This window comes from Aythya fuligula, chromosome 7 (assembly GCF_009819795.1).
Source record: "Aythya fuligula isolate bAytFul2 chromosome 7, bAytFul2.pri, whole genome shotgun sequence".
NCBI classification, from domain to species: domain Eukaryota; kingdom Metazoa; phylum Chordata; class Aves; order Anseriformes; family Anatidae; genus Aythya; species Aythya fuligula.
In genome coordinates this window covers 28,365,469-28,377,644 of record NC_045565.1, presented here as the reverse complement: position 1 = coordinate 28,377,644, position 12,176 = coordinate 28,365,469, and the positions used below count along the sequence as shown (strand labels likewise).

The window sequence follows — 12,176 nt, the reverse complement described above, 5'->3', positions numbered from 1 at the left end:
GTGACACTATGCCCTAGATTTATACTGGGATAAGGAAAACTAGCTTCCTTTCAGCTTTTTGCTGATTCCAGCAGGTGGCTAGATAGAGGGCAAAACCTAGTCATAGGTCACTGTTAAGATCAGTAGTCATGAATCAATCCCCATGATAGTTAAATTATTGAGGCAACACTGAAAATGTCTAGGCAACAGACGGAGCTTAAGGTTCCCGTCTTGACAGTTTTCTGCCTTACAAAATATGCATCTCCTAATTTGCTTAGCAGAGGATAAATACCTTCTAACGCTGCCAGGCTTCTCCCTAATTTGCCTGAACTCAGCTCGGTGCCACCACTTCAAGCTAACGGCCAGGGTTCCGCTTACACAACCCTAAATGCTTAATTTGAATACATGTTGCGACTAAAGGTCAGCCAGCCTCCACACTGCATCGAACACCCAAATCTTTCCGTGTTTGAGAGCCATGTGATACCTACCACACACCTTGCAAGTAAGAAAGGAGAGAGTGCCTCAGCAGAGACTTGCAGGTGACAAGGAGGTCCCACTGCCACAGTGCAGGGCTGTCGAGGTAAGTAGCTGAACATGACCAAGCAGTGCTGTACAGAGCAGCACCTCCCAAAAACGTGGTTTTTGTATTACCCAGGAACTTTGGTACCAGCCCAACCCTACAGCCATTGACATGAGCTGGAGGAGAAATCTGGCATAGAAACTGCTTTTGAACTCAGACACAAGGTGCATGAAACTCAAAACCCGCAGTTGACCATGCATGCTTCAACTTGTTTTAGTGAGTACCATTTTTCTTCTGGATCCTTTTATTTTGCATTTATCACATTTCCAGGTCTTAGCTATAGTATCAATAGCAACGTCCTTGTAGCTGGGTTATTAATTTCCACGCAGAAAGAGATGGGCCACATTTAGGGCCAAAATCAACTCCCAAGTGTTTATCCCAAAATCAACTTCCAGAGACAGCACAGCAAGTTGACAGACACCCCAGGGATGCTGAAACCCCAAAAGATCTAAGGCACACATGAAAATTTGGTGCTTAGTTCCTGCTTAATTTTGAGGGAGTTTGAAAGTTTTCAGCTTTTTGTTTCACGAAAGCATTTTAGAGCTTAAGTTCAAGGGCATAAAATCCCTCTCAAATTGTAGTATTTGTAAGGGATTACATACAAGGAGTTGAAAAGTTATCATGAAAATTACTTTACTACATCACCAGAAAATGATCTTTGCTGGAGCTATAAGCTTAATTATAAGCCAAATAACCCACACATATCTATAGGAGAGGCACGGCCCACAGGAAAAGAGAAACACAGCTCATTTACACACAGGTAGCCTAGAAGATGAAATTCTGATATATTGTATGAGCTAAAAGCATGTATAAATTAACATTTTTACAGTTTCTGTTTAAAAGGGGGAACATCACATCAGAATCGAATACACTAAAAATATTTTCAACACATGGTGTCAACATAGGCCAATATGCAAAATCTAGATTTTTGTTTAATGGTAGTCAAGTGCTTGCCACTAAACTATTATTTAGGATCTCTTTTCAATCAACAATGAATAGGTAAGTATCTTTGTACACCTTTAATAAAGATCTAGTGTGTGCACTTATCAACACTGGAAGATTTGAAACTGATTCAACAGATGGACTGTGGTCACAACTACCTTTTTGGGCAAGTGATGCTTTATCATAATCTTGATGGAAGTGTTTTGAATAAGCAGAAAAGAAAGCTTAAATTAAAAATAAAAAGTTAAATAATGTTTTGGATTTACAGGAGATATTAAACATCATCTAAAGGTTGCTCTCTTTTAAAAACTACCTGCTGTTCTTAACCAGCTTACCTCTATTACCATGATTCATGATCAGGAGTTAGCCACAGGAGACAGGTTCACTTTCTACATCATTGGCCTGTGCTTTACTCGTATTCTACATCACATAAGGTCAGATACTGCTTGATATTCATACACCCTGTATAGCACAAGAAAAGTGCAAAGACCACTTTTACCTCTCTAAACTCTTCCAACTTACATACTAATTGCCTGGGGTAGAATTGGACACACACTAGGTCTTTCTACACCAGAGCAAGCCCTCCCCCAAACAAATATTAAGATTCCAGAAACACTCAGATAAAGACAAAAAATATAAGAAAAATAATCAACCCCACATGCCATCAACTATGCCATCAATAATACAAAATATTTTACACCACTTGCACCTGAGTTGAATAGTGGAAAAGAGAGGGAGACTCTGTCAGTGCAAGAGAATGATTCATGTGACCACTTTGTCTTAATTACTCAGAACAAGCAGTTTGTTGCTGCTTAGTGAAGAACAAAGATATCAGCGTCTCTTGACAGAAAAATAAATAGCCATCGCGGTCGTGAGGATGATGAAGAGTGCCAGAACAACAATCAAAATTCGGTTTTGGATGATCCTGAAAAAAAAAACAGAAGAGACAAAAAGAAAAACAAAACAGTGAGAATAGTAGAATATATATAAAACGTTAAAAAGAGATACAAAGAAAACTATTATGGAGAAAAGGCATGTGCCCACAAATTTAGGATTTCCTACACCATTCTGAATATCTTGATTCTTTTCATTTCTTTCAATGTCCAGTGTTTCTAAACATTTCTTTATGAAGCTATTAAATCCGACTTTAGCATTCAGGAAAGAATGAGCCTTTTCTTAATTATGCATACATATAAACATATATTAGAATAACTGAAGTACATGACGTTACAATTTATTAACCTTCTAAAACAAATTAAATTATTACTCCTCAGCTGATGCAATCCAAGCAGGGTGCTCTGTAGTTGTAAATACCATTACATTCTTAAAGCCATTCTGAAATCTTCACAGCTTAAAGAAACAATTTATTAATTTTCAAGGGATTTTATCATTAAGGTACAACATTTCAAGGAAACACATGTCAATGAGATACTTACTTGTACTAAAACACCAAGGGAAAAGTATAAAAGATAGTTTTGAATAAAAGGATGATATAAAGAAGCAAGTGTCAAACTGTGAAGCTTATGTTGTAAAAGCATCTCCTGTCTCTGTAGCATACCTTTACTTATGGTAATAGGCAAACGTTACACTTACTATCGTGCCTAAGAAAATGGAAATTAGTAGTAATAAAAAGTAGTAGAAAGTCATAATATTGTTCAATCATTTTTGTGAGAAATCCCTGCTTCTAAAATCAGATGTCACATCGTTTCAGATTTCCTGAATTTAATACGTCAGTTAAAATGGATAAATCAATTAATATTGGAATTTGAGGTATTTTACAAAAGCATTCTGAATTGTATGAATCTAATTTTTTTTTTTCCATTCTCACAGAGGAGGAAGAATATTTTTATAGGCTTTTTGTGAAACAAGAACTTTTGCAAAACATATTTGTACATGAAGCATATCATCAGAATTGGAGAGATACAGCAAACAAAACAAAATAAAACAAAAAAATCAAACTCAAACCAAGAAAACCAATAATGAAAGAGCCCTACATTGTTTTTATTCTTTTTATTTTTATTACTTTTTTTTTTTTCCCTCATGCTTCTGCAAAACAAATCTAAACAAAGCTTTTACTAACCCATGGTAAAAAGAAGTAAAACTGTTTTGTGAAGCACAAGGCTCAAACTTGAAGAGAGAGAAAGTAATGTGTTAAGCTGAGCATATTTCATATGGTGAAAGAGAGAAGAAACTCTAGAGAGCAGAGGGGAGTTTTCCTTGGTAAGTGTTTTTCATTTGGATGCGGGTGAATATACATATAAATTATATTGGAAAGTGTAAAGAAAAATGCAGTTTTAACCAACTCCAGCTCTCTCCCTGCTTACCCCCCACCTAAAGAAAAAGAAGCAAATGGATGGATGAAAACTGTCACATCAGACAGACACCCTCCCCTGTGACACTCTAAAAGGACTAGCTCTCTATCCTCCTGACAGGTTACAAAATGATCACATTTGCTGACACGTCTTCCGCAAAACTGCTTTAGTGTTTGTGTCCACTTTCCTAGCAGGAGATGAATGGGCTGCTTTGTCCTCATTTATCACTTAAAGCTGAACTAAGATCTGTCTCGTTTATTTTTCCCTTCCTCACTAGAAAGGCTCAACCACAGCATTAATTCTTTTGCGATGACAGCTAATTCAAACTTAACAGGCAATATTTACTCTGCCAAAAGGATGAGGAGGAGGGAGGGATGTTTCTCACTCTTAAAAAAAAAAAAAAGTGTAACAGGCTAACAAAATAAAGCTAATTAAGGGCTTTTGGTTCTTGTTGGTTTGCACTTCAATTTAACACCTGAACTTACAAGCTTGTCTTTTGTGGCGGGGTGTGACATTCTCTGCCAAACACCTGATAACAAACAATTTGCCCAGGCAAATGCATGAAAACCAGAATATATATTTACTCACTCACCCTCATCACTCCTGAAAAGACACTCAGCAAAATTGAAACTCAGCAGTGAAATAGATTAAAAGCATGAAAACTCTTAAAACATTCAGCCTTAAGTAATACACAGTGCAGCTGGCTTGACAACCATTTTATTTGTGGGATGTGGGCCCCAAGGCATCCATAATGCTAATTTACAAAGGATTAACTGTGAGTGAAACTCGCTTAATCTAACACATAGTTAGGCAAAGGCATACGTAACATACCGAGTGTTTAAATCAACTCCTCCTATCTCTGGCCCCTGAAAAGGCATTTCATCATCTGCGATTTAAAATTACATTTTTCTTTTTTTTTTATTATTTTTAAAGCCAAATCCTCCAAATGCTTTATTTTTAATACTCTGGCAGTACACACCCAATTGCAAGATTATTTAATCACTGTCCATGCCTCTAAAATCCTTGTCAAGAGAACATTGAGCTAGGCATGCTGCCACCTGTATCTGCTAATTGAAGGTTCACTTACAGTGGGAATCTAGGAAATACATATCAAAGTTCAATTTCTAGGAATCTGAATTAGTCTGCACAGTGCAGCAAAAGAATATCATATTAAAAGGAACAAATTAATCATGAAATAGGATGGATGTTATCAACAGACTCCTACACTGAAGTATTATATACTTTTAATATTCAAGCCCACAGTTAAAGATTAATTTTATATCTTTTAAAAAAGAATAACATCAAGTTTTACTGTTTTACTTTCAAGTGAGCAAGTAAAATTAAACTAACTGCAAACTACCAGAAGGATGGGGCTTGGAGAAAAAGGATAGAGTGGTCTGGTAGCAGCAGGACAGACTTGTGGAGGGGACAGCAAAGAGTGCCTGTGGAAGCCTGATGCCAGGAGCTGCTGCTCAGACAGTGAACACAAGTTCTGGGTGTCAGCACATTTCAGATCTCAAAGTCAATAGGCAAGGGCAACCCTTTAGAGTAAAGAAAAAATGAAGAGGAAAGGGGGTTTTGCGTGGTGCTATGCAGTCAAGCCAGCTCACAGTGGTAGAACAATGGTTGGCATTGGCAGGACCCATCTGTAGAGAAGCCTATAGTGCTGTCACAGCCAGACACTGCCAGTGGGTATTGCTCTAGGCAAAGCATCAAGGAATTTAAATGGGGGAGGGAGTGATAATACCAAAGGGGAAGAAAATGGGGCCTAACACTCACTACAAAAAATCCCAAAGGCTAACATGTTCACAAGAAGCAGATGATATTCTTTTATCTTTACTACACCTTAAATTCAACAAAATCTGGTGAATGAGGAAGCCCAGATTCTTCTTTGAAAATGCAAAGCATGTTTACAGGGTAAATAATTTAAGAAAGAATATATACTTGAAAGAAGACACCCATTGAAACATCCATGGCTAAAATGCCTGAAGGCAAAAACTTGTGCATTTGCATGCTGCATTTTATTAAGTTAGCACACTGTAGCTTTAAAAGAATGCATGGCCAAATTAAGAGGAATGTGTGACTGAAACATCAAGGATTCCTCGAGTTTACATTATGAATCATAGTGCTGTTGATATGAGATGAATTAACCATTTAGTCGATGCAGCTTGTGCACTGAATTCACACCAAGTTCTGCTGGAGCCCGGCGTGCTGGAGCTTGTTAACAGCCAATGTCTACTGCTCCTTTCATACTCGAAACTCGAAGAGCACAAGGGCTCATTCTGCTTTTAGTTAGAAGAGTCAAAAAATCTGTGCTTTTAAACCAAGCTCCATCTAGTTTATCATGGACAGCAGCCCAAAATATTTGGGTGCAAAACCACATAGAAACAGTAACTAAAGCAGATGCAAGGGGAACATTAAAGGATGTCTGGGAGAGGATGCCGGGCTAGCTTGCTGGGCTATCAGCGCTGAAAGCACATCCTATTGCTGGTGCATTTCCTTCTGCTCCCGATTTCTAAACACCTGACCTTCTTTGTCAGCTTCTGGTCGTAGTGCCTAACCTCTGACTACCGTCACACCGGAGGCACTCTCTGGAGCCTGTGCCAACTTTATTCTGTGAGTTGATGAGCCACACACACAGTCTGCTTTCCTTCCAGGGAGCGAGGGGATCACCCCTTCGATGCACATGGAGATCACTGCTTTGGAGAAAAAGTCCCACACCCATTTCCAAACACTGACATCCCTGGCAAATCCGTTCCCCGTACCCACACCACACCAGAAATTGTGCTGCCTTTCAACATTGCAAAACCCAAGATGATTCTCCCCTCTCTGTAGCTTCAGACATGCACACACACAATGGGTCCAACTCTGTTTGTGACATGTTTAGATCTGTGCCGTATAAACACAAAGCAGTTCCCAAATAAGCTTTTGCAAACCTTACATTAAGGATGCCAACCGTGTTTAAACCTTTTTACAAAACTGCATTCATTAGCAGGGGAGTGCACGACATCTATATGGGTTCAGCCTGATGTCTTGCACATGTCTTAGTGCCTGATTGACCAGCATTGAATAATGATGCCTTGCCATTAAGCACTGATGGTACAATAACAATTGTCATGAAAATTAGCAATCATGGTAACATGTTAACTAAATACGGATATAAACGAACCAGTGCAGACTCTGGGTGCTTAAAGAGTTTTGTGTGCTTAACTTGAAATAATGAAGACTACAAATAAAATACAGCAAAAATTTCTTACAGAAGCTCAACTCTGACACTGATACAAATAAAAAAAATGCAAACGGCTTGGGGAACCAGTTAGCACACATTCATTACAACACAGCTCTTTATTCTTAAAGAAAATGTCTTGAAAAATAGTGTCCTCAAGAACACAGACTGATTGATGACGGAGCACTGTCCAACAGTGTTTCACTGTAATATATGCATTTAAGATGTAACTAGAAATGATTCCTATCAGTCTACTGGGCAGAAAGGCTTCTTCTTTGTATACAAGAGTACCTTTTAAACGGGCACTTTGAGTTACACATTTTTAGGTACTCTTTTATTTGTGACCTCAGTTTTTGCTAACATGCAAAAATATAGGTGCATATAAATCAGTGGCAAGTGGCTTTTAAATACCCAACATTCATGAGCAAATCAGCAGATTCAAACAAACATAAAGTGTAGGTTCAGTCACACGAGGAAATACATACCAGTATTTGTGAAATATATATCAGTAAATGTGAACTTAAAGTAATACAGCTATACTCGATTACCTTCTGGGACAGACATTATTATTACTATATCTAAGGACATACATGATACTTTATATCAGGGGCTTTTAAATCAGAGAACTAGACCCAGCATAGGGGAATAAAATGTTATGATTGGTAAAGCAAAGCCTTAGATACATAATGCTAAATCTCTTAAGTTAAGGGTATCTGGGGGCTGTTCAAGTAACTATTCATTTTTCCAATCTTTAGGTTTAAGAATGCTTTTCTTAAATAAAAGCAGCTGAAAAGAACTAGAAAGGCTGTGGCAAAACATGGCAACCTACTGAAATGAGTAAGAGAACCCTGCCTAGCAAAAATTACAGCTGGTTGGAAGTATCTCACTTGAGACATGTTTCATCATTAACAACAGAAATTAGAAAGCAGAAATATCAGTCCAAAAAATACCAGCACAACTTGCATAACTCCCTAGCCCGCTTTGAGCTGACTTTGGAGAAAGCGAAGAATTTGAAAATAATCAAGGTTTTTTCTTCCCTCCTAAAACTCTGAAAATAAGTTCAAGTTTTTTTTCTTTTTCTTTTGTGTTCTCCAGGTGAGCAGAACCAATTCCATTGTAATTGTCATTGCATATTTAAAGGTGAAAAGGCTCTGGGGGGTGAGAGAATGGCTTACTTCATGCCAAAAAGGCCTAGCTGTCTGGGCTTCCCCTCCAGTCTGGAGACAGGCCATTTCCAGTAGGAGCCTATATCGTGTTCCTTGAATTCCCTCCCAAAGGTGCAATTCCTTGCCTTTGGGCTATGGGTTCTAGTTTCCTGTGTGCAAATTCTTTTGAAAATCCATAAAAAAAAATGCTGAAAACTGAGCAGATAATGAGATTAAAGATTTGGAATTAGAGGAAAGGGGAATAATAATAATAGAAAAGAATAGAAATAGAATAGAATGGCATTTTTCTAGGAGAAGAACATTTTTTTTTTTTTAAGAGATAGACCTTACAACTTAACTAATATATTGTGGCTGGGGAGTAGTGCATGCAGAGATAAATACTCTAGCTTTAAAGATCAGTCTAAAGGACTGGAGCTGTATACTTATAATAACATGGATACCAATCTCTAGTTATAATATTACACTCAAACCACATCAATGTGTTTCCACCTGGGCTCTGAATGAAAGAATGAGTCATGTAATAACAGGTGCAGGAAGGTAGTCACACTATCCAGCTTTAAACATATAAATTATATCTAGCTAATCTCTCTCAGCTCCTTGTGTATATGAGCTAGAGGCCTGCTCTGAACTGCCTTCTCTTTTTCCTGTCCATATATGCATCCCAGGAGAACTAGTCAGTTAAGTTAGCTGGCTAGGTTAGGTGTCTACAGATTTGGTAGGGATGACTATCCTTCAAAGCTTAAAGATGAGGTCCAAGCAAGAGTGACTGTTTTCCCAAGACCAAATTGGCTTGGAGAAAGCTTGTTTGAAGGCAAAATCATCCACCAAAGGCTTTATCAAGTTGTAAAGTGTCTTTTCTCATTAATGAGAAAAACTACAGAGGTGAAACTCACCAGTAACTTGGTAGATTTTGTCAATAATTAATTAGCCAGTAAGTACCTTGATTCACCATCTCTCTTTAAAGGATCCCATATTTCCATACAAATTTCTGAGCAGAATCAAACCCCCTTCCCCTTTGACAGGAATTCTGGAGGAACGGGAGATGGGAACAACAGTAAAATATCTCCCTGGGATGAATGCCTCCTGAAACACATTGTGGTTCCATGGCTCAAGGAGATACGTTTTTTATCTCAAGGAGATAGGTTCAAAGAACTACGTTTTGTCACCTTCTGACACTCTCACAGTTAAGACTGAAAATTAAACTGAAATTCAAAGTATTTGTTAGTTAAAACACTTACTGACATATTTAATTCTGAATTGAAATCTTGTAATACATTCCAAATATAGCAGAAGTGTATGAGCACCTTTGGAATATAGTGTTACTTGGTGGCCATCAGGATCATGATTATCATAGCTTACACAAATTCTGTCTCAAGGAACTGGTAGTCTCAGGAGGTACAAATAGTACACAGGTGACCACAGAAATCTGGGGGGAAGAAGTGGATGACAGCTCTACTGAAGTGGCCTGAGAAGGAAAGATATCTGCAGGACTAACTGGAAGACAAATATACAAAGACTTCAGCACTCAAACTGCAATAATATGGAAAGCCGAAAGAGGACCTCGTGGACAGTAGAACTAAAGATAAAAAGGCAAAGGGAAGGATACTGCACATCTACTAGCTCAGCTTATTCATTGATTATTTTTAGAACACATGGGAAGGTATTTCTGAAGGATGAAAAGCTTGCTTCCACTTATGAGAGACTGACATTGAACATTTTTCTGCACTGTCCTTAGTGACACAACTTCAGCTTTCTCCTGTCTCCATGTCCACTCCTTCCATGGAGGGAACAAATTAGATTATTACTGTCATTAGGAGGAACAGCGGGTGGCTTCCGGGGCCATGGAAACTCACCAACCAAAACTGGGAGGGGGGGGGGGGGTTAATTCATTTCATGCAAAACAGAGGCAACACCAGATCTCTTTGGCAAGTCTAAATGAAGATCACGTGTGCAGTAGCAACTGCAAGTGGAAGGAGTCAAGGTTGCATTAATCTCCAACCAGCCTTTCTCAGGGTACTGAAGTATCAAGAAGAACAAATCATACATTTAGTCACCTGAGCATGACTAAGAACCATAGGCCTCAGCAAACATTACAAGCGCTTTAGAAAGAGCTCTGAGGGAGGGTAGATAGCCCAGCTGTCAGAATAATGGCATTCTTCAGCACACTGACCGCATATAGCCCTTGTCCTCAAACAGTTAATAGGAAAAAAAAAAACAAAAAACAAAAAACAAAAAACAACTAACCCCAGTCCCCTCAAAGCTGAAGCAATTACTTCTCCAGCAGAAGAAATGTATGCAAGCTATAAAATGACAAGAACATACATGATTACGAATGGACTTTTTAAATAAATATAGTTAAGTCTATATTCTGTGCAATTTAAAGAAAGCAAAGTTGTCTTAAGTCTGCATTTTATCAACTTTCATAATCATTAGATAGCACTATAATATATATCTTAAACTGATGAAAGAAAGTAACATCTTTTACCTTGCCTCACTTTAATGATAAACCTACAGCTTTTAAGTGTGATGAACCTGGAGACTGGACATTACTTTGCTTATATTGTTTTCCCCTTATCATGCTATATTTGACTGGGCATCTTGTTGTATGGCAAGTTTGCTACAATTGTCTTAACAGTGTTGACCTCTTTTGTAAAAACCTGGAGGCATCTGCAACAATTGTTCCTGAAGATGTGCTCTCCAAAATGTTACCATTTCATGGCACTTCTTGAATGATAGAATAGATTTTTTTTTGGTATGTATTCTTTTTTTTTTTCTTTTTTTTTTTTTTTTTTTCAAATGCTCTAAAAGAAAGGAAAACAATCATGGCTAAGGCCATTTGTGAGATGGCATTAAAAGAGCCTACTCTGAGACAGATAAAAATAATGAGAATCTTTCTGTCAAGAAGGATTTAGAAAATATCACTAGCATTATTAAAATTTAATTTTTTACTGTGCTTTTTGGTTCCCCCTTTTCCAGTGATAATGAGCAGGACTGCACACCTCCACATTGCTAGTACTTGTTTTGAGCAATAAATTCAGCCTTCCAGTCTGAAGACATTTCAGACAACAATTTTGACTGCTATAGGCTTATTTTTCAACCTGTTCTGTGCTTTGAGTCTTCCTATAAAAACCAGTTCATAAGCTAATTTTCCACAAGGCCAGTGGAACAAATAAAAATCAATTTTTGCCCAACTGGTTTAGAGAAAACCTGGGAATAGTGAAGACAGAACAGTGAAAAATAAAAAGAATCGATGTATTCACAAATGGTTTACCTGATAGAGAACTATCAAATTAGTTGACAGGAGATACTTGCCACTATTAGAGTATTTTCTTTTCAGCATGTTACAGTATTTCTATTAGGGGAGCAGAAATGCCTCTACTTTGTTATGACCTCAGACACCTCGGTTTAATAACCACACCGAGCCTCCATGCATTCTGTAAAACTACAGGGCACAAAGTCAAAGTGCAGGAGCACTTGCAGATCTTGCAACCGGAGGGACCTGCAAGCCCAACCTGGCTTAGAGTGGGTGTAAGTTTTCATGATCTCGTAGAAAGGGCGAAGATTCCTGTCTCAGTGAACACAGGGAGACGTTCATGACCTCAGGCCAACCTTGTCAAGAGGAATTTGGTCCATCAAGAAGGAAAAAATTGTAAAACACTGCCCAGACTTCCCTCCCCAGCTAGAAAAACAGATGCTCAGGAGTACGCTGAAGACTAATTAGTTTAATATCTCTTGGAGAGCAGAATACAAAATTTTCCAAAGACTGGAATCCCATCCTTAGACTTCAAAACTTTCAGAATCCCAAGTACAACTCAGGACATAGACTTTAATATCGAGGTTCAGTCCATTTCATAATCCTCTCCATTAATTAGGCAAGTGATTTTGAAACTGTGATACTGGGAAGGGATTGGGTAGTTTCTTATGCCTTATGTCTGCCTGCAGTCAGAAAAACATGTCTGAAAACTGACTGA

The 12,176-nt window shown here is 38.1% G+C and overlaps 1 protein-coding gene across 4 annotated transcripts in view; it reads right to left on the bottom strand.

Moving 5' to 3' along the window:
• VTI1A (vesicle transport through interaction with t-SNAREs 1A) overlaps nt 1-12,176 on the bottom strand; it is a 270,491-nt gene that overhangs the window by 915 nt on the left and 257,400 nt on the right. For 2 of the 4 annotated variants that reach the window (XM_032191550.1, XM_032191549.1), the window contains one exon: nt 1-2,426. This exon is cut by the window's left edge and continues 915 nt beyond it. In XM_032191550.1, coding sequence (XP_032047441.1) covers nt 2,333-2,426 — 94 coding nt within the window. In that variant the 3' untranslated portion in view covers nt 1-2,332. The remainder of the gene's footprint in view (nt 2,427-12,176) is intronic. The other 2 variants (XM_032191552.1, XM_032191551.1) reach the window with 1 other exon arrangement.